This window comes from Eschrichtius robustus, chromosome 8 (genome assembly GCF_028021215.1).
Source record: "Eschrichtius robustus isolate mEscRob2 chromosome 8, mEscRob2.pri, whole genome shotgun sequence".
NCBI classification, from domain to species: Eukaryota; Metazoa; Chordata; class Mammalia; order Artiodactyla; family Eschrichtiidae; genus Eschrichtius; species Eschrichtius robustus.
Window position 1 is genome coordinate 20,002,915 of NC_090831.1, and position 23,201 is coordinate 20,026,115.

The 23,201-nt window shown below is 34.2% G+C and overlaps 1 protein-coding gene across 2 annotated transcripts in view; it reads left to right on the forward strand.

The window, feature by feature from the left end:
* ORC5 (origin recognition complex subunit 5) overlaps positions 1–23,201 on the forward strand; it is a 72,598-nt gene that overhangs the window by 25,101 nt on the left and 24,296 nt on the right. Inside the window, exons 8-12 of one of the 2 annotated variants that reach the window (XM_068549916.1) lie at positions 17–107; positions 3,333–3,385; positions 5,628–5,740; positions 7,469–7,516; positions 13,570–13,680. In XM_068549916.1, the coding sequence (XP_068406017.1) occupies positions 17–107; positions 3,333–3,385; positions 5,628–5,740; positions 7,469–7,516; positions 13,570–13,680 (416 nt within the window). The remainder of the gene's footprint in view (positions 1–16; positions 108–3,332; positions 3,386–5,627; positions 5,741–7,468; positions 7,517–13,569; positions 13,681–23,201) is intronic. The other variant, XM_068549917.1, reaches the window with a different exon arrangement.

Here is a 23,201-nt window from a genome sequence, read left to right on the forward strand (position 1 = left end):
TCTCTCTTTGGAGTAGCAAGTGAACGTGATACTCGCAAACTCTGGAGAAATATTGAACCTCATTTGAAAAAAGCCATGCAGACTGTTTATCTCAGGGAAATATCAAGGTAATTTTCTATTTAGTATATGTAATTTTTTCTATATTTGGGATATCCACTAAAGTGTACATGTTTTCCTTTACCTTCTTCACAAAAAACTCTTATGATTTGAATCATTTCTTATTATTTTGGGAAGGACAAACAATTTTTAGCCAATATGTTACACAAGGCATATTTCTAATAATTGCTAATTTTTTTAAATCTGGAAAGCTATAGGAAAATCAGTTTCAGCTTTGTTTTTTATATTTATGTTAGATATTTGAATGGTATAATAAAAAATTGATTATTAAAGAAATGTATAAGTCAAGTCATAAATCTACATGTGTGTTGTTAGACTTTCATAGTAATGAAACTGCTTAGGAGACATGGTTGCACAGACATAGAGTAGTGAGAAGAACATAGTTTTGATTTCCAGCTTAGCCATTTTCTGCCTTATGGGGTCTTAGCAATTCACCTAAAACCTCTAGATCTCGGATCCCTCTTCTAACAATCCTTAGACGATTTCAATAATATATGTGAAGATGATTTGTGGATAATAAAGTGCCTTATAGGTGTTAGGTTTAGCCTACGTTACAAAGCAACATAGGAAATTTAAAAACGTCGACGCTTTTTGTCTTTTTTCACTTTCTAATCAATTTTGTTACATTTTTATTTCATGAATACCTTATTCTATAACTACTTTGTGCTTGATTTAATTAGCTGATTTTAAGAATGTAATAGTTTCTGAATAAGTAGAAACATTACAAAGATATTATTATTCCTCTTTTTAATAATTGATGAGAATTTTTGGAAGTCACAGAATAGAAAAGCTTGTGATCTGATCTTTTAAAGGCAGAAAAATTTGGATGCTTGTTAAAGTGACTCTTACATAGTAATACAAGGACTTCCAGTTTCCCATAGGATAATGTTGGCCATTAAGCCAACAATCAAGTTCTCTCCACAAGGTCAGTAAGGAAAGCAAATAAAATCACTCATAACCCTTGCCTGCAGTATGACTAGGAGTCTACAGAGCTGACTGTAAACTTCAGTTTATATGTAAATAGTGAAATAAATAGCTGAAGCCAGCAGAGCCGACTGGGGCTTATGCTGAAGTGAAAAGTTAAACAAAGGCTTTAAGGAAAAGAGGAGAGGACAGTGGGGACAGGGGATGGGGTCGACTTGTAGTGATGAAATACAAATGAATCACCTCCAGAGAGAGAGTCCAACCCTGAGTGGGATAATACTGAGAACAAGTGAGACCTGAAGGATTAGAGCACCGGCTACTGAAGAATCAAAAGGAAGTGTTTCAAGAGTATGTAGATAAGAATTAACAAGGCAGATTTGGGAAAGTACTGTTTTTGAGGGGAGACGGAGAGGTGATTTGGAAGGACATGGCATCTCCTGGAGGCTTGGTGGTGAAGAATGAAGCAAGGGGTGGAAATTAAGGCAAAAATATGTCACTTACAAAGGAAAGTGAATCTGTAATAAAGCAAGACAACAAGTGAGCAACATTTTCAAGAAACTTAAGGAGAGAGGATGTGTAAGCCAAGGAATTTTATATCTAGCCAACCTGTCATTCAGGTATCGTGGCTATAGAAAACCAGTTTTAAACATGTGAGAACTCAGGGAACACTATACTCAAAAACACTTCCTCAAGAGTCTGCTAGTGACAGTGTTGGTGCAATGGAGATGACTGGGGAAACCAGCAAAAGGAATGATGAGCACCAAATTTGATTAATTTTAGCTCAAAACTAAAAGATGGGAATGAGGGTAGAAGAACACTATGTATATGTTACATACTTTGACGGGGTGGGAATAACACAGTTACAAAGTTAAAAAATGGGAAAAGAAGAGAAAGAGAAAGGGCAAAGAATAAACTCACTGTTTGCTGTACAGGTAAAAGAGGGCGTCAGAATAATTCAGAACCTAAAACTATTAAAAAAAGTACTCAAAGAAGTCTCACACCCCATTATTCCTTTCATTCCTTTCCTAACCACATATATAATTTCTGATTTGTACTCACCTTCTCTTACAAGTATGCATATATAACATAACATCTTTATATATGCAATTAATATATAATCTGTAGTATGTTTCTTTCACAAAACGGTATAGAACACAGAAATAAGCATTGCTAATTTGACCTCCTGCCTTACCGAGGCATTCTGAAAACCTTTTTCTTTAATGGGGTACACCCATTTATATTTATTGATAGGAAATATATATGTTTTATTAACTGTTGTATTAATTTGCAGAATTTCCTATGTGGTTATTTTCTTTGTCTTTTTGAAAAAAAATTTTGGTATTTAGGGCAGTTTGCATTTTTGTTCCTTTATAATAACAGCATATATAATGCCCTTGGTTACCTTTTTGTCACACTGTGCAATAAAGGACCAGTGAGACTCTCCAATAGTGTAGTAGAGAAATGGCATTCTAAGCCTGGTGATATCTCCTGGTCCATTTGAAATTTCTTCACAGTAAATGACTCAGCTGTTTTCCCTGCTACCCCCAACCTCCATTCACCCGTGTATAATAAAATTTTTACTAAATTAAAGAATAATAATCATCACATATTTCATATTTTCTAATTGAGATTAAATAATTGGGATAAGCAGAATAAAGAAAAGGAGAATAAAGCTATAGAAGGTTAGATGCTCACTCAACAAACTGTTATTGGGAATATATGTTGGTTTTATAGCTTTTATAAGCAATTTGGACAAATTATGAAAAAGTCTCCAACCTTGTTACCTGGTAGTGGAACTAAGAGCTGAATCCTTGTAGAATGCCTGCAGAGTTTGTGTTATTGACTGGCTGAGTGTCCCTGGACAACTTAACCTGTGGGCCTCAGTTTTCTGATGTAATGATACTTACTTCAAGAAATTGTTACAGAGTTTACAAATGGTGTATAACAATTGTATTTAATATGATAACTGGAATATTGGGAGTTCTGTTGTATGGTAGGTGATGTTATTTATTTGTTGGTGCTTTTTGATAGCTTTATAATTATGATCAGGAAAAGAGATTTTAAAAAATTTAACATCTGGGCATTGATATATAAGTTTATATTGTTCTAATATACACTAAATGATTTTGTAGAGGTACCAACATGTATATGTTATTTGTCTTATTTATAAGGAAATTAAATGTATTTTGTCAAATAAAATAGTTTTAGTTTTTCTACGGCTTTGTTTTAAGTACAGTACATTGATTTTATATGTTTGCAGTCCATCATTGCTCTTTCATTTTTTTTTTCAGTTCACAGTGGGAAAAGCTACAGAAAGATGACACAGATCCAGGACAACTGAAAGGTATCAAAGGAAGTGTTGAGACAATTACCAGAGACACTTCTTTAATTGATTACTAATAATCAAGATACTAAAGTTAACACTAAAGATAGTATCAGTCAGTAGTGTTATAAAAGATAATTTACAAGCTACCATGATTTTTTTTTTTTTTTTCCTGCACCACGCAGCTTGCAGGATCTTAGTTGCCCGACCAGGGATTGAACCTGGGCCCCAGCAGTGAAAACATCAAGTCCTAACCACTGGACCGCCAGGGAATTCCCTACCATGATATTTTAATTAATGATTTTCTTTTAAGCAACACACCAATGTAATAGGAAGAAATGAAGTTTGAATACCAGTTTCTACATGTTGGGTTATATCAGGTGAAAACCAAGCAGTTTATATTTCTTTAAATGCTTGTGTTAAAACAATCAATTGTATACCTAATTTTATCTCAGTATATATGTATTTCATGAGTTATGGAATAAAATTCAATTTTATGTTAATGTAGTTTAGGGGATGCATTTCATTTGGTTATATTTTGAAAGTTTTGTGCTTTTGTTTTCTTTAAAGAAACTATTACTTTGGGTTTTTCCCAACAGAACTACAGTTGACCCTTGAACAACACAGATTTGAACTGCATAGGTCCACTTATACACGGATTTTTTTTCAATAAATATACTGGAAAATTTTTTGGAGATATACAGCAATTTGAAAAAACTGGCAGACGAACTGCATAGCCTAGAAATATCAAAAAAATTAAGAAAAAGTTAGGTATGCCATGAATGCATAATATATATGTAGGTATACATATAACATACAAAATATGTGTTAATTGACTGTTTGTTATCAGTAGGCTTCCAGTCAGCAGTAGGCTATTACTAGTTAAGTTTTTAGGGAGTCAAAAGTTATATGCAGACTGCAGATTTTCTACTGTGTAGGAGAGTGGTGTCTGTGCCCCTAACGTTCCCCCACCCCGTATGGGTCAACTTTACTTTTACTTTAAAAAACAGTAAAGCAACTATCTAAAATACTCTTATTTAAAAGTTGGGTCAGTAGCCAGTGGTGGGGGAAGTGGTATGAAATGAAGTGGTATTGAGATTCCGTTTTGGTTTTTATTTTTTAATTTAATTAATTAATTAATTAATTTTTAAAGATTTATTTATTGTTTATTTTATTTATTTTTGGCAGTGCCAGGTCTTAGTTGTGGGATGCGGGATCTTTCATTGCGGCGCGCGGGCTTTCTCTCTCTAGTTGTGGCGCTTGGGTTCCAGAGTGCATGGGCTCTGTAGTTTGCGGCACGCAGGCTCTCTAGTTGAGGCGCGCCAGCTCAGTAGTTGTGGTGCACAGGCTAGTTGCCCTGCGGCACGTCGGATCTTAGTTCCATGACCAGGGATCGAACCCGTCTCCCCTGCATGGTAAGGCAGATTCTTTACCACTGGACCACCAGGGAAGTCCCTGTTTTGGTTTTTAAATGCTTGAAGTACCATACAAGTGATTTTCAGTTGTGTGTTGTGATGGAAAGAAATAGATACTAGAGTTTAAAAAAATCTGCAGTAATTTGCTCTGCTGCCTGTGTGCACTTGAGCCCAACTCAGTGTCTATCTAAAATGGAAAGAATATCTACTTTTAAGTTACTGCAGAGATTCAGAGATGCTTAAGGAAAGCACCTAGCACAGTGTCTTACACATACAAGATATTTCAGTAAATATCAGATTCCTTTTTCCCTTCCCATAAAAATCATTGCTGCTTGACTGACTCTATTGTTTTATTTATCCATTCATTCAGTTATTTCCTTTGTACAGGGTACTGTAGGGATACAAAAAAGCATTAGACTTGGCTTCTTCAGTGAACACTGTAGCTTAGTAAGAAATATCACTTAGTTTAATTAATTCTTTATATAAGGTATAAAGTTATGTGGACCGTAAGTAAAATACACAAAGTAGGAATTCACAGTAGAGACAGATTTTCTCTTTTGGTGTGGTAGGGGAGCATCAGGGAAGGTTTAATGGAGAGTGTGGCTTTGAAGGGCAGGACTTTAGAAGAGGCAGAGCCAAACAAAAATAACAGAATGAGCAGAGCATATCATTAATAATGTTTCCCCCACCACCATCATTATCATGGCACTTTAAGCTCAGGGCACTTTAAAATCTTTTGACTAGAGGGTACCATATGAAAGTCAAAAGATAAGTGAGAAAAGGTAAGAGACACTTAAAATCTAATGGTAGCCTGTTAAATACCTTCATAAAAGTATTTTGTTGTCTAGGTCTCTCGGCATATACTCAGGTGGAACTTCCATATTACTCTAAGTTTATTCTCATTGCTGCATACCTCGCTTCTTATAATCCAGCAAGAACTGACAGAAGGTTTTTCCTTAAGGTAATCATTATTTCTTTTTCACTTTATTTTTGCAGATCTAGGGAATATTTTGAAATTCCTCAACACCTGTAAATTTGTAAGGGATAGAGATTAGAATAAGAGATTCCTAAATATGTATTTAGGACTCATTCTTTAAAGATTTTATTTATTTATTTTCCTTTAATCATTTATTCTCTATTTCTCACTTTACCTTTGCCAGTCAACAATGTTATTTGAGAACTTTCTTTAGGATATTGGGGGTGAGTGAGTGCCACTTTTGGGGTGGGGACAGTCGCGGAGCAGACAGGCTAAAAAAGAGGTGGTATTAGTGTCTAGTAAACATGATATGATAAACAGCTTGCAGGGAAGTGTTGAGCAAAGAAGGCTTCATGGAGGGGGTAGCATTGCTTGCTGAATTTTGAAAGACAAACAGAAGTTAGTCTGAAAATGACAGCAAAAGACAATATTCCTGAAATGAATGTTGATAATAAAATCTAGAGGCCCTCAGAACTTTATCCATCAATGGAGCATTCCTCACAATTAAACTTCCCAAGAGGGTTTCTTTGGGATGTGTGAGCCATTACCTCAGTCACCTTCCACCTAAGCAAACACCAACTCTCCTTCTCCAGAATGAACGGGTGCTCTGTGTGGTCTTCTCCCTATAACCACTCGCTCTCTCTTACCAAGGCATTATGTCAAGTGGGTGAAAATTATCCTTGCAGCCCGATACATTTTGCTACACATCCTAAGCAAGTCCAATTACAAGCTGATTAATAAAAAAATTCAAACTGAACTTTTCTGTTTCCAGAACTTAGCTGTTTTTCCTCCTAACTCCCCGAGCTCTTGTTTACATTGGTTTCTCCATCTAGAATTCCTTCCTCTCCCATCTCTACATGCTTAAATTCCACCTATTCTTTTTTTTTCTCCTCATTTAATCATTTATTCTTGACTTCTCACTTTAAGATCACAGCCCAAATGGGTGAAGTAGGTAGTTTCACAGAAGAGTTCAGGTATACCTTAGGTAATAATTCTACATTTAAAAAAATGTAAATAAGGTTTTGTTAAAAATATGAGAGATGGGAATGATTTTAAGGGTCGTAACTCCTTTATTGTTCTAAAGCTCCTACTATAGTATCATGTACTCCATACATCATTATCCAGAACATTCAGGAGGCTCTCTGCATGTATATTAGTTGGAGAAATCTCATTTTAGAATTTTCTTGTTGAAAACAAATAATATGCAGTTTGATTTATTATTAAATATAATACATTTTTGTCTCTTTATTTTTTGCCTATCTCTACCACTAGTCTTTGGTTTCAAGAGGGCAAGGACTGCATCTGTATTTTTTCCCTACTATTGAATCCCAAGTGCTTAACTAAATGCTCTCAATTTTATGCGAATTGACAGCCTGCCTTACAGAATGAATTGAAAACCCGTTTATCTTTGGAAGTTTTGTTTTTATAGAAATAAATGTGCTGTAATAAATCAATATAAGTTCTTTTAGGAAATGTCTCTTATTTTGAAACCTCTTTACATGCACAAGTAATCTTGTGTACAATCAAAATTGATTTAAAAAGCCTAAAATATGTTGGTATTTTAAAGTGATGTTTTAGGTGATAAATAGAATAAAATAAAAAAGCCTAAGATACATAAGTTAGTCTTATGTGTATCATGTTTTAAACAAATTATGCTTTCTGGTTTTGTGGAGTACTATCTTTCATCTTAAAAATTATTTTGCTTAATTGCAGCATCATGGGAAAATTAAGAAAACCAACTTTCTAAAGAAACACGAAAAGGTATTTATGTTGTAATTTCTTTAATGGGAAAAACTTACAAATTTAGACTATTATAGGAAGTAGGTAAATGCATAATTGTATGCATTTACATAGTCATTTGGATGTAAGAAGTTACTTGTATTGATATGGTACCATCATAATGCTGTAGTAGTATTTTGATATGTTGGATACAGTGATTGGGGAGGCACAATTCAGGTGAGCTGGTTCTAGAGATAAAAGGGAGTTGACAAAATTTTTCTAGTGAATTAATAGATGAAAAAGGTCACCCTGGAATTTTAAATTAAATATAGCATAGTTTCCTCTGTTGCCCTTCGAAACACCACAAAGATGGCATTGAAGAAATGAAAAAGGTTAAACTAACAAGGACTAAGCAGATGAGAGATCTATAAAATTTGGAATTGACTAGTAGGTAGATATGCCGGTGACTAAGCACATCAGAGAAGGCTGAAACCTAACCCCCAAAACAAGCTGATTTGACCCAAGGAATCTGGAAAAGCTTAGGAATTAGAAGCACTAAGCAACTTTGAAGGTAGGGGTGTGGGGCAAGTTGAAATTGGCAAAAGGAGCATTTAGACTGTTCAGCTCTCTCGTACATCTTAACCACTGCGGTTTCTCCTGGCAGAAGATAGGGAAGTTAGAACTGTAGACTTTGCACTATAGAAGCTGTGAGTTTTGTTTCTCACTCTCATTGTTAAAAGCAGTTTTGCTCAGTATACACTTCTGAATTGAGGACATTGTTTTACTGTCTTCTGGCTTTATTACTGCTAAAAAAAAACTGCTGTGAGTGTCTTATTCCTGTGTTATTCCTGTTTTCTCTGGCTGCTTTCAAGTTCTCTTCTCCTTTCACTTTAGTCTTCTTACAGTTTCACTGTAGTGTATCTGGTATTGAATTTCTTTTTACTTGGCATTAGTTTTGCTTCCTAAATTTGAAAATGATGCCTTTATTTAATTCTGGTAAATTCTCAGTCATTAACTTTTCAAATATTGCCTCTCCTCCATTCTCTCTTACATGTTTTCCTGAGACACTGGTTAGGCTTATGATAGACCTTTTCACTCTACCATCTGTGTTTCTTAAGTCTTCCATATTCTTCATTCCCTTTCATCTCTGTGTGCTATGTTCTGGGTAATTTCTTCAGTTCTCTGTTCTTGTTTTCTCTTCACCTTTGTCTGATCTGCTATTTACATCAATTTTGTAATTTCAGTAATGTTATATGTAATCTTCAGAAGTTTTTACTGGTTCATTTCAAGTCTATCTGATCACTTTAATATTTTTCCTAGTCATATTTTTCTTGAACGTAAAACCTATTTAATATTCTGTGTCTTATATTTCAGTGTTAGGAATCCTTGTTAGTCTAATTCCACGTTTTCTATTTTTGCTGACTTGTGCACATAATGTCCTGTTTCCTGAACATTTTATTGTTTTTAATTGTTGGCTGAAGTTAATCTTTGGAATTTTTGAGGCCTGAGATGTGTTCCTTTAGAAAGGTTTTACACGTACTTCTCTGCAAGCACTTATGAACACCGGTAACCTGGGATCATTTGAAATTCAGTTCTCAGCCTGGGGACTTGCAGACCACAAAGCTATTGTGCATTCTGCCCCCACATCAGCATTAGCTCTGGCTTCTAGTTAAAAGTCTCAGGGAAGCCTTTTTTCTTGCATTCACACAGAGCTAGAGTTTGGCAGGCAGATTTCCTCACCAAATCCATTTGCTTGGCATTGAAAGACTTTTCCATTATGCCCTTTCACTGAGACATCTCTGATTAGGCTCTCCACTATAGGCAGATCATTGATTTTGTACCCTCTTTCTTATGTATGTAGCTGCTTTGGGTCATAAAGGATGGGTAGGAGGAGAGAGTACTTCTGGCTGAGGTAGGGAGGGAAGGATGTGTAATAGGGCTTGCATTTTGAGTGGGCACTCAGGAATGGCGAGGATTAGATATGCAAAGATGGGAGGAGAAGACATTTTAGTTGAGGAAATGGTTTGAGCCAAGAAACAGAGGTAAGATAGTATAGGGTATATACAAGAAATAATGAAATAAAATTGGCTGGAGTGTATGGTGAGTTTGAGAGAAAAATCAGTTGAGGCCAAACTGTGGAAGAATTTCCTTACTCACCAGTTAAGGGAAGAAAGCGCATATCTTCACCTCTGTAATCTCGTCACTTGGTGGTAATTGGTGGGTGTTTATTGCGCAAATGAATAAATTGAATGAATGAAAGAAGGAAATCAAAGAATGAACGTAAAGCTAAGAATTTTAGGCCTTATTCTTTAGACAGAAAATTATTTAAGAATGTTGAAGAGGGAGATATATGAGTGCTGATCAGTGAGGACTGTGAAAGAGCTGGCACTTTAGACCATCCTTGCGGAATGAGTGGATTTGTACAAGTCTAGGAAGACAGTCTTGACAGAGGGAACCATATGAGCAGACACTGTGAAGTTGTCTTTAGTTCTAGGTGAGCTCTAGTTCTTCTGATGTTATTCTTATAGATTTGACTTTTGTGTTAGCCTCTTTTGTCTTTGGTTCATGTCATTTTAAAATCTGAGCTTAGTTACTAAAATCTATGTACACTTAGTAGTTTCTTTGTATTTTTGTTCCCTCTCTTTTTGAAATCTTACTGAATGCTTACTCTATGCCATGCACTCTGCTAGATACTGTGGACATAGTGGAGAACAGAATAACCATTGTCTCTGCTCTCATGAAGCTCTCAATTTAATAAGGGCATCAAACATTAAAAGCAAACCACACGAATAATAATCATAACAGTTGTTTTAAATCTGTTATGTATCTTCAGTTGTATAGTTCTTTTTCTCTGTATATCCTCAGTTGACACTCATTTTTTAAGATTTTGCTTTTCAGTTCACCTAATGCATGTATGTGATACCAGGTTATCTGCCACTTAGTTTATGTGAAAAAGCAGCATTTTTTCCTCTCCTCACTCATAGTCCCATTCCCCACAATTAAACTTCTTTTAATTGTTCCTAGTTTTAGTTTTTCTGGTATAAATATCTATAACTCTAAGTTTATTTTCCCATCACTGTTTTTCTTGGTTTGACTTGATACCAGTTTTCATTCCATTTTATCTCATTTATTTGGTTTCTTTTTTCGCTTATTTCTTCCATTCGTACAGACTTTCATTCTGTCTAATAAGCTGTTTCTCACACTTTGACTTTCTCTCTAGGGGGGAAGCCAGTTTGCATTTATAGCATACAGAGTCAGTTCTGTGAAGAAGATAAATGTCATATGCCCTTCATGGCACTAGAACACTTTAATTTTAAATTGGAAATGTGTTTTCTAATCACAAAATAAAAAGTGAAAATCAGAAAAGTGTCAGCAGCATTTCACAGTGTGATTCTCAGCCTGAATTGCCTCCCACTTTATTCCCAACACTTCAGGAATTTGCTAATTTTTACTAACCTCAAGTCACTTCTAAGTGTTAATGAGGACAGGGACACCACTTCCATTTAGATAGCTCAACATTTACCTTTATTTTTTTCTTTCTTCCGTCTAATACCATTTCATTCATTATCCTTTCATCCGTTCATTTATTTAACTAACAGTCCCAAGTGCTAGGGATGAAAGAGGTAAATAAAACATCACCTGTTTTCAAGGCATTTGTGTAGAAAAGAAAATACGTATAAACAAGTATATCATGTTGATAATAATAAAAGCTGTTGAGCAGTATAAGCCAAACACTGTTAAGCGCCACATACGATCTTACTTAATTCTCACAATGACCTAATAAATGTAGTTGCTATCATTATCCTCATTTTCTAGATGACGAAACTGAATATGAAAGAGAAATTTAGTAACTTGCCCAAGAATACATAGTTAATATGGTAGAACCAGCATCCAATTCCAGGACTTTCTGAATCCAAAGCCTATCATGATGTTTAACCACTGTTCTTGAACTCATACACCTGATAATGATTAGTATCTAGGATTTTTAAAGCTCATAGAAACTAATAAGAAGAAGGCAAAAATCCAGTAGATAAATGGGTAAACGATACAAAAAGGAACTGGAAATGTCTAACAAACGTAACATGATTATCACCCTCATTCACTAATGAGAGAAATGCAACTTTAAACACCACTGAGGTATTATTTTACACTCTAAGACTGGCAAAACTAAAAAAATGTCTGATGATTCCAAGTGTTGGTGATAATATGGAAGAATAAGAGCCTGCGTGTTCTGCAGGTTGGTCATATCTAATAAAGTTAATATGTGAATGTACTTTACATTGGTCAGGATAGGTTGGACAGTGGTGTAGTGAAAAACAAACTCCCTAACCCTCAGTGGCTTAACATAAAAGTTATGTATTGCTCATATGTATATCCATATTGCTCACGACACAGTTGGATATGAGTTATGTGGGCCTTTTTCATGGTGGTATAGTGATGTCAAGTGAAACATGGTGGCCTCTTAAGTTGTCACCAAAGGTAAAGAAGACTGAAGGATCCAGTGGTTTGAAAGGCCAGGTTTGGTAGTAGCTCACATCACTGCCACCTGTATTGTTGGCCAGAACTCAAACCAGATGGCATCCATCTAACTGCAGGAGGGACTGAGACATGTAGTCTTCTACGTGCCCAAGGAGAAGCAGTGTTGATGAACACATAGCATTCTCTGCCCCCTACTTTAATTGAGCAATCCCACAGAGAAGTTCACACAGGTGTGCAAGGAGAAATGTACACGATTGGCCATCACAGTATTCTTTGTGGTGAATTATAGGGATTCATTTTTTAGGGTAGACAGTGATTTGTCATGAAATGGAATTCTGTAGGGTAATTTAAAAATGGACTAGAGCTACATGTATCAAAATGAATAAATCTCAAAAACATAATGTTGAAGGAAAAAAGCAGTTTGGTAGAGTGCTATGTCCAAAATGATATTTATTTGAGATACTAGATTATGCAAACAATGCTGTATATGGTTTATGGATACATATATAGCAGTAGTAGTTTAAAAATTATCATCAAAATGATAAAAACACCAAATTCTGGATGGTGGTTCCTTCTAGGGAGGGAAGGGGAGAGTGGTATGTGGGAGGGATGCAAGGGGGCTTCAGTTTGTAATGTGATCTAATGCTTTTTTTGCACAAATTGCATAATGCTTGGATGTGATAAAATTGGGTGGTTGCATTGGTATTTATGAATCTCTTTTCTAAATGTTTGAAGTATTTAATAAGAAAAGCATATAAACTTTAAGACCTGGAAAATGATTTCTAAACTATGTTTTAGATATAAATAGCTGAGGTAAATACTTCATTTTGTAATTCTGAGTAGGTTTTTTTTACTTACAGTCATTCTTTTAAAGAAATAGTTGTTCCCATGCTTGTAAATAAAGCTTCTCATTTTATTTGCCCTTGCTCATATAGAGTACTTAAATTATTACATTGCTACTAAAATTATCTAATAGAGTTATCTAATTATCTATAGACCCTTGAGCACTGCAGTTTTCTAATGGCAAGTAATTGTACCATTGACTTTGTAGACAAGTATGAACATTTTACAATCTTAAAAATTTTTAATAAATTTTACATTGTTTCCGACTGGCAGCTTTTCCACATACTATGAAACACTGCATTCATTTTCTAAGCTAGTATTTATTATAACTGATCTTTTTAGAACTATTAATTTTGAACAGATGCATTTTTCAGGCAGTGGCACAAAGAGGAATGGTGAGGAGTTAGTAGTAAGTTCTAGTCTAGGGGTTAGGGCCTAGACCCTTGTTTTGGTTGTACACTGTCTTGACAAATGACTTGGCTAAGTCACTTAACATCTGGTTACAACAGCAAAATAGGGGTGATGTTGGGGCCTAGACTGGGTAGCTTGTGAGTTCTTTAATATTTGTTGATGCTAAATCAGAACATCTTGAAGAAAATGTTGAAAGATAAATCATGATCATATCAGGTCTTTACCTTTAGAGATTGCAAGTTAGATTTATTAGCCTCTTTGGGGAACTGTATACAATGTAAATATGTTGTTATTGGAATTTATAGTACAGAAAGTGAGTGTTCTGCTGTAAGAAGAAAATCCATGATCTTTTTTTCTTATAGACAAGCAATCATCTCCTCGGACCAAAACCGTTTCCACTAGACAGATTATTAGCAATATTATATAGTATTGTGGATAGCAGAGTTGCTCCAACAGCAAATATCTTCTCCCAGGTAACATTAATGATCAGTTATTATGTATCATCTTTACCTTTATGGAATTCTTCAGGTAATGTGATCAGTAGAGTTCCAGGCATTTAGATTTTTGGTCAGCATATGTTACTAATTAAACTATATAATGAACAACATCCTTGGTAAGTAATTGAAATTCCAGATATACAGTTTTCGAGGGTGTTACTGAATTTGCATATATTTAAAGGTATAATTTGATGACAGAAACAACTTGATGTTTCTGGTCTTTTTCTTTTTTCAATAAAGGAATTTTTAAATGATTATAAATATCTTGCTGATTAAATAAAAAAGTGGCTTCATGATTAAATTGATGAATTATAATATAGAAATATAATTTAATGAAAAATTTAGAAATGTATTTATAAGAAAATAATCCATAATATTCTTATTCCTCATATATATACTTTGCAGGTTGACAGTATGCTTTTTTAAAGAAATGATATATTGATATTTTCCAAAATGATTAAGTTCTTAAAATTTTCACTAGATGGCAGCAGTAGCATAAAAATAGGAAATATGACATTTATAAAGTAGCTAAGGTTCTTTTTTTCGGTGACATTTAAGAAAAACCTATTTGTTAAAAATACAGTCACAGTAGATTTCTTAAATGGTCCAGAAAAACAGCACTTAGCACATGGTATGAATGGATAGAAGAAAAACCACATGATGTAACTAGTATTTATTGAAAAGCAAAGTCACCTCATGTTTCAATGAGCATTTTATTTTATGTATATGTTTTTAGGTTGAAAAGCATGTAAATAATAGCATTTACATTTTAATTCACTTCAAATAAATTTGGTTCCTGAATGGATATTAGATTTTGTAATCTAATGCGTGATAGTAACTTTTGATTCTTCATTTAAAGAAGTCTTTGGGGACCAAAAATAGCTATGTTCTCAATGTGCTCAACATTAAAGTTAGATAATTTTTATATAAGTCAACTTTATAGAAAATCGTGTCTACATTTATTACATTTTTGAAGAATGGTAGTCTAGTGAGTTATTAGGTTATGTTAATAACTAGCTAGATGGGTAGGTGGATGGTAGCCCTAATGCTGATAGTTTTAAAAATCTAATTCAGTTTTAATCTGTATTACAGGGATTTTTTTGCCGTGTGTGTGTATGCATGTGTATATATATATTTAAATGCTTTTGTCTGAAATTAATTTTTAGTCAAACTGTACATTAGTAGCTTTCTACATATAATATGTGAGGTTTTTGTTTTGTTTTTGCTGTTGCAATAACTATGAAATAGACATCAGGTATTATGATCTTTATTGTAAGGAATTGAGCCTCGGAGAGTTTAAGTGATTTTCCCACTATGACAAAATGAGTAAATCTTTGAGAATTAAAGCCTAGGGAAGTGAAGGAGACAGTGCTTCTAAACAGAACAGAAAGGTGTTTGTATCACATGTGATTAATATTTCTTGGGTGCCCAAAAATTACGTTTGTGGGAGACACAAAGAAGGATAATAAGTGTGCATTTCTTTCTTCCAGAGAGCTTATAATTTATTCTGGGGGGGCAGATAAAAAAACATGTACATAAAAGTAATATTGTAAGGCTGTAAGTGAATGCTAGATAGTGCTGCTGAGAAGTTTAGAGTAGAAAGAGATCACTTCTGGATTGGACAAGAGGAGAGAACTTGAAGGTATCACAGAAAAGGTGAAAAATGGGGCCGGGCTATATAGAGAATCAGTAGGATTTTTTTCTTTAAATATTTCTAATTTACATACAACATGTTTGTTGTACACAAATGAGTAAATAAAAAAGGAAAAATAATAGTAAAATTAGCTGACATCTTGTTTCCAATGGATAGAATTTATAGAGCTCTAAGAGGGAGGATAATATGACCAAAGGTGTGGGACTAGGAAAAAAAGCAAGACACAGTTGTGAAGTGTCACACCAGATTAGTTGAAAGTAAGCGGGGTTATACTGTAGCAGTGGTAGCAGTCATTGTAGTTCTGATCTAGTACTAATACTGCCACCACCACACGTCACACCTTACATATTGTACCTAACATTGGTAGAGCATTTCCTAGCAGCAGGTCTAGGTTTATAGGGATGGACAATCAAAAATAATGATAGGCTGCTGATTTAGAGATCTACTAGCTACTCTGAGGCTTTGATTATAGATGAACAATGTAACCAGTCTTTGTTTTCAATAATGCCTATAATGTTGTAATTAAACAATTTAGCCCCAAATGTATCTTTATGTTTTAATGAAGCTAAATTCTTTTCAACGTTAACAACCTCAGTCTTTTTATTCTTTATCTCTTCTAACTAGCAGTAATCAAAATGATAAATTTTGTATATTTAAAACACTGCTTTAAATGAACTTATGTTTATTTGATGAGAAATCATTTAGGACTTCAGCTCAGTGATTTCATTTGGGATGCAAAGGTGGGGCAGCGGTGGGGTGGGGTGGTACAAAGGGATAGTTACAGTCATCCCTCCATATCCGTAGGTTCTGCATCCACAGATTCAACCAACCACAGATTGAAAATATTCAGGAAAAAAAAATCCAGAAAGTTTAAAAAAGCAAAACTTGAATTTGCCTCACTGGCAACTATTTACATAGCATTTACAACTATTTACATAGCATTTACATTGTAGTAGGTACTATAGGTAATCTAGAGAAGGTTTAAGTGTATGGGAGGATGTGCATAGGTTATGTGCAAATACTGTGCTGTTTTATATAAGGGACTTGAGCATCCTCGGGTTTTGGTATGGAGGGGTGGTGGGTGGTATCTTGGAACCAATCCCCAGCAGATACCGAGGGGTGACTGTATAACTGGCCCTAGGAAGTTTACCTTTACTTTTGTTTGGTCAGTAGAGTATCAAAGAAAATCAGATAACATACCATGTTTTAAGAACAAAATGTGGCAGAAATTGCATCCAAAAGAAAGGTATTTCTCCCACGTGCCTTATATTTTTTCTTCCCATTTTCTCTTAGTGACTTTTTCTATTTTTCTCCTTTAATTTATCCATCAAAACTGTACTCTTACCCATAGGAATGACAATTTTGTATTTAACCTGTACACAATTTTTTAAGTGCAAAACAAAAATATGACTACATTTGTATTGGAAGTACTTGATATGAACACTAGATGGCAGTATTGTTGCATTCTAGCTTTAAAATGAGCAGGAAAACCTAGCTTTGTTAATATTGTCTTTGATATTTAGAGAGAGCTGTTTGTTAATTTAACACATTAGTTTATTTGCAAAACAAATTTGCCTGAAGATATTTAATGTTATATGCGCATGTCACACTTTTACAGTTTCATGAAAATGTAAATAAAATTGGTAAGGAATTGTTTTGCATGAATATTTTCCACCTGGAACCAAATTGCTTTTTATTGGTTATAATATGTCTCTATGAGATGGTAAAGTATTATTTTTCTATTCATTTTGTCTAACTGCAACTGTTTTAAGGATTTGCTTTACAGTAATGTGTTATTTTATAGCTTCATTTACCAGTTACATAATTATTCATAATTTTTCACATATAATAAATTGATTAAATGTGGTATATACATTCAAAATCCTTTTGAAGCAAAAGTTTATTTCCATCACATTCATTTAAATCTATTTAAATCTATTCTGTCATAAAGTTATAAAAATAGTAGCTTAAGGGATCTCTAATATTATTAAAAGTCCAATTGAGAATAATAGTCAAATTCATAATAGTTGAGTAATAGTAGTGTATTGTAGTTGGCATTCTTCTCAATTTCTTTATTCTTTATTAAATTTTAGATAAAATTCTACTCACTAACTTTTTAGTCTCATAAAAAAGTAAAGGAATAATAGCACATTTAACATTTTACAATAGGTTAATGCTCAAATTTATTGAACTGAAATATAGTTTTTAAATTTTTCTTAGACCTTTAAGATAATTTCATCTTATCCAAATCCTTATACAATTTTACATTCATGATCATGGGTCATTTTTAAAAATTCATTCAAATAAAATAAATGTAACCTTTCTATATATACCTAAACTTCATGAATGATGAATCATTAATTCTGGTGTTTTCATTCTTTTCTCCTGTCAGCATGAATAGAATGTAAATAGAATACCATTTATTTATAAGTGGTAGAATATAAATAGAATACCATTTATTTATAAGCAAGAAATGGTAATTTGTGTAGGTATTACCTTCAGAAGTTAGTTATGGGATACATTTTTGAAGACCATTTATTATCTTTAAAAGATATTGAATTGCCTTTTTTTCAAAAGTATATTAAAACCAGGTTATGCTTTTAATTTATCTTTTTTTGTCTTGAAGAAAAATGATAAATTGTTTGGAAACTTTTGAATGATTTATTTCATTGTTTTGATATTTCTGTATCTTCTCTTACTCAACCTTGCCTACCCCCTCCATATTCTTGCAGTTAGGTGCCCCTCCATACTCTTGTAGTTAGGTGAAGGCAGTAGGAGAACAGTTCTTTAAGATTGTCAGATATATCATTTATTTTAAAATATTGGGACTTCCCTGGTGGCGCAGTGGTTAAGAATCCGCCTGCCAATGCAGGGGACATGGGTTCAAGCCCCGGTCCGGGAAGATCCCACATGCCGCGGAGCAACTAAGCCCATGCACCAAAACTACTGAAGCCCGCGCACCTAGAGCCCATGCTCTCCAACGAGAAACCACTGCAATGAGAAGCTCGCGCACTGCAACAAAGAGTAGCCCCCACTCGCCACAACTAGAGAAAGCCCGAGCACAGCAACGAAGACCCAACGCAGCCAAAAATAAGTAAATTAAAAAATAATAAAATAAAATATTAAACCATATTGCTTTATATTTTCCCAGAGGATAAAATTGCTGAAGAGTTTATTTCTGAAATTATTGGTACAGGTTTCTAAAGTGACTTTTAAAAGGAAAATTATCTTTAAAAAGTTAAGGACATTCAATTACACATATATCACATATTATTATTGATCTTATTTGATCAGTTAACATTTTGAGAAATTACTTTTGAAGGTAGTTCACTGTAATTCTACAGTTTGGGAGGTTTAAAATAAGTTTTTTTTTATTATAAGAAACAGTGCACTATGAATTAATTTCAAGAAACAACTGAAAAATGAGAAAAGGAGCATAGTTCTTTAGTTCTGTGTACCAAATTGACAAGTTGTATTTTTCAGTAATTAATATTTAATTTCTGAATCGTTTCCTATTTAGTTGTGCGTATTAATAAGAAAAACATTTAAGTTAAAATGTCCTTTTAAATTTATTTTCAAGAGTAAATAAAACATTATGGAGCAAAGTGTAGTAATATATATATTTTTTCAAACATATACATTTCCATTTTCTTTTGAACTCACATCATTATACTATATATTAGAATATATTTGGACTTAGGTTTGTTATATCAGTTTAAATTTTTAGTCATAAATCAACTTGATCTTTTCCCACAAGTGTTGCATTAATTGTAGTAGCATTTAGTTAACCTTATGCTTTTTGCTCATTTAAGTGTTGGTTTATGATAAGGATATATTTTAACTAATTATTTTGGGGTTTTTTAATTTTAATTGTTTGTTTGCTTGGCTGGTTGTGTTGGGTCTTTGTTACTGCACGCGGGCTTTCTCTAGTTGCGGCGAGCAGGGGCTACTCTTCATTGTGGTGCGCAGGCTTCTCATTGCGGTGGCTTCTCTTGTTGTGGAGCACGGGCCCTAGAGTGTGTGGGCTTTAGTAGTGTGGCTCGCGGGCTCTAGAGCACAGGCTCAGTAGTTGTGGAGCATGGGCTTAGCTTCTCCGCGGCATGTGGGATCTTCCCAGACCAGGGCTTGAACCTGTGTCCCCTGCATTGGCAGGTGGATTCTTAACCACTGCGCCACCAGGGAAGCCCTATTTCGGTATTTTTGAAATGAATTTATCATTAATCAGAAAGCAAAATGATTTAGTTATTTTACGTATGGGAGTTTTTGAAGCCGATGCTTAATCGCTAGTTTACTATAGCTGTAGGAAGATGTTTTTGCTATAAATTTTAGGGCAGGTTACATTTATTTATTCAACCAAAAACAGATTTGGCATTTTTCTTCAGCTATAGATAGATGTATAGAACATTTATGTAATTTTCAGTTTTTTTTTTAAGGTGAAGGGATTTTGTCCATATTTATTTAATTAAAAATGTTTAAATGTAATTTAATTCAAGCTTCAGATTCAAAGTCAGTATTGATCTTTTTTCCCGTAGTTGGAATTAAACTTTTCTTTGTCTGCTTAAAATTTCATTTAACATGTTTATTAAGGGCCTATTATGTTCCATGCTCTGTGTTATGTAAAGAGAATACAAAAGTCAAGAAAATGCAGTTCTTGCCCTCAAGGACCTTATGGTCAGTCTGTGGCTTCCTCTGCCCTTCATTAGTATTGTGTGCAACTGCCAGATTATACAAGAGTTAATTCGTGCTGAAGGAACTAATACTTAAATACTTGAAGTGAAAACTAATACTTAAATTTGTGAAGTGAATATATAAAAATAGGATTTTTCAGTTCAGTAGTCCATGATATTTGATAATATAGATATTTAAATGTCTTCTTCCAAGTAAAATAACAATCCTATTTGTTGAAATTTTCATTCTGACATTCCTTGAACTTAGTGTTATGGAGCACAATTGTTTGATGCCTATGTCATAGCTAAATTTTGTTAATAATTAAATTATGACATTGGTATCAAACAATCAGTTGAAACTTAAGTTATGGACAATAAGTAATGTATTATGCATAGCATATTATAAACTAAGTGGCTTTTCTTAGAGTTACATGGCTACATTTCAGATACCTTATGATTAAAAGTTATACTCATTATGTCACTCTTATATGCAGTATTTCAAACTACTTTTATAGATTTTAAACCAAAAGCACTTTAACCAAATAAACTCATTTTATAGACTTATAAAACCTCTTTATCTTAAAAAATTAGTGTATTAGATAAACTATAGTTGTTTGATTTATATTTTTTAAAAGATAATTATATTTATCAAATGATAATCACAGAACCTCAGAAATCATAGTTGATGAAATACTATCCTTTGCATATATCGCTTAGATAAGAATTTGAACCTTGTAAACATAAAACGTAATATCCTAAAATCTAGCTATATAAGATATTCATATGAAGTGATTTAAGTATGCGAATTATTTTATAGATAATGAAGTTGGTGAACAAAAGGGGCAGTTTTCCTAAAAACAAATTCCCTGGTTACTAGAGTATTAGAAAATGTGAAAAGCTCTTCTTTGGCAATTTTTCTGTGTTTCATTTGACTTGTACCAGCATTCCAGTGTCTCTATAATATACAACTGAAATGCTTGATGTCATTAAGGCAAATTATGTAAATCACAGGAAATATCCCAAATGCTAACATTTTCTAGTAATCTTACTATGTTTTTTTCTTAACCACAACTGAAATTGTGAGGCATTCCATTCCATAGATAGTGCAAGAGCCTTACTTAATGCCTACTTTGCTGATGAATAGGTCAGCAGGGGTGCTGTTTGATAGAGGCGGGCTCTTCTCTAGCAGGGAAGAGCCTTACCATCGTGATGCTCTGTCTCCACTGGTGCAGTAAATTAGATTCTGAAATCTCCTACTACCCTTGGTGTGGATGTATTACCATTCTGCCTATCAGACCACTCTGTAGTAGGTGTCTATTTCAGGAGACTTTTTAAAAACCGTTTTGTCGTGCTTCATATTTGGAAAGAGTAAAGTTGAACTAAGATTTTCACCAGCTGCACTGTTGTTGTAAGGAATACTCAGTATAACCAAGGGTAATAAAAAGCACAAGTATATTTTACTCTGTGGCCCAGGGATATAATCTTTCTCATTTTCATTTGTAAAAAGACAGTGTTTACCCCTACCTTTCTCCAGTCTTCCCTAAATCTGGTGTTAAATTTCTTCAGTGTAACCACTTTGCCTTTGTGAATATATCAGCCCAGGAGTAGGCATGTTTACTGAACTCTAGAGAAATGGAACCATTGCTTAAGGGTGACATGTAAAATACTGCCTAAGGGGTAGAAATATTGCATAAATTATGCTTTTAACTGTTGAATAAAATAATATCTTGGAACCTTACTTTTGTAGGCAATATTTTATGACTACCTTTCTAATAAATATAGCAAATGTATACCCTTTATTCACAGTTTTTGGAGAAAAATATTGAACACCAATAAATTTTATTTGACTTTGCAAATATTTTGCTGAAAGCACGCACAAAAGAGTTTATATGGATATGTGCTTATACATGCCTATTCAAGTAAATCTGTTAATACAGAGACTATATAGGCAAATGCATACCTTAGAGCTTTATGACTGGATTGTTTTAATGAGGATAGGAGTTTTAATAAGAACAATTTAGGAGTTAAATGATTTGGAAAAAATCTACATTATGGAAATGTGTGCTACATTTTAAAATACTCTGTAAAAAGTTGATTAAAAGGAATGTTGATGCTTAAGGGGGTTTCCAATGAGAAATTGTCCTGATTCCTTGTCAGCTCACAACTAGTCCGAGTCCTTTGGAGGATATAGGCCTCACCTGCCCATAGTAGACATTTTTCATGAGATGGTGCTGCACCAAGTCCTTGTCCTTTCCCCTAGATGAGAAATTAAGGTCCTTGTTCCCAAGTCACCTCTAGAACCTAAGGTGTTCTCTCACCTTGGCCACTCTGAATAGTGGTGGAGAGCTGAATTTCCAATAATTAGGAATAAGAAAGGGAACTAGGTTTATCTGGGAGTGTCTTATTTATTCCCTTGGCTTCAAATGCTATGTGTATGCTGATAACTTTTTTTTTTTTAATATTTATTTACTGATTTATTTTTTTGGTCGTGTTGGGTCTTAGTTGCGGCACGCCGAATCTTTTGTTGCGGTACCTGGGCTCTTTGTTGCGGTGTGTGGGCTTCTCTCTAGTTGTGGTGCGTGGGCTCTCTAGTTGTGGCACACTGGCTCCAGAGCATGCGGGCTCAGTAGTTGCAGTGCGCGGGCTCAGTTGCCCCGTGGCATGTGGGATCTTAGTTGCCCGACCAGGGATCGAACCGGCATCCCCTGCATTGCAAGACCAATTCTTAACCACTGGACCACCAGGGAAGCCCTATGCTGATAAATTTTGAATTCTCTATTTCTAGTCCTTTTCCTCTATCTCTGGACCCAGACTGCCAACAGAACAATCAGACCTGAATGTGCCATATTTACCAACACCTGATATATCCAAAACCAAAGTATTCCCTAAACCTTTTCCTGTGATTTTTTCCGCCTTACCTAAGTTTCAAAACTTGTCATTTACTTGTTCATCCTTTACTAAGCACATACTTCGTGGCATGCACGATGTTAAGTACTAGAAAAACAAAGATAATACAGTTTCCAGTTTTTAGTTTAGTTAAATGGAAAAATTGTCTCTGAACCCTCTTTTGTTTTCACTTCACTTAGTTGTTCAACAAGCCCAGTCTGTTTTTCTTCCTAAACACAAATGTCTCAAACTTGTTCCTGTCTTCCCACCTCCACTGCCGTTGCCTTAAA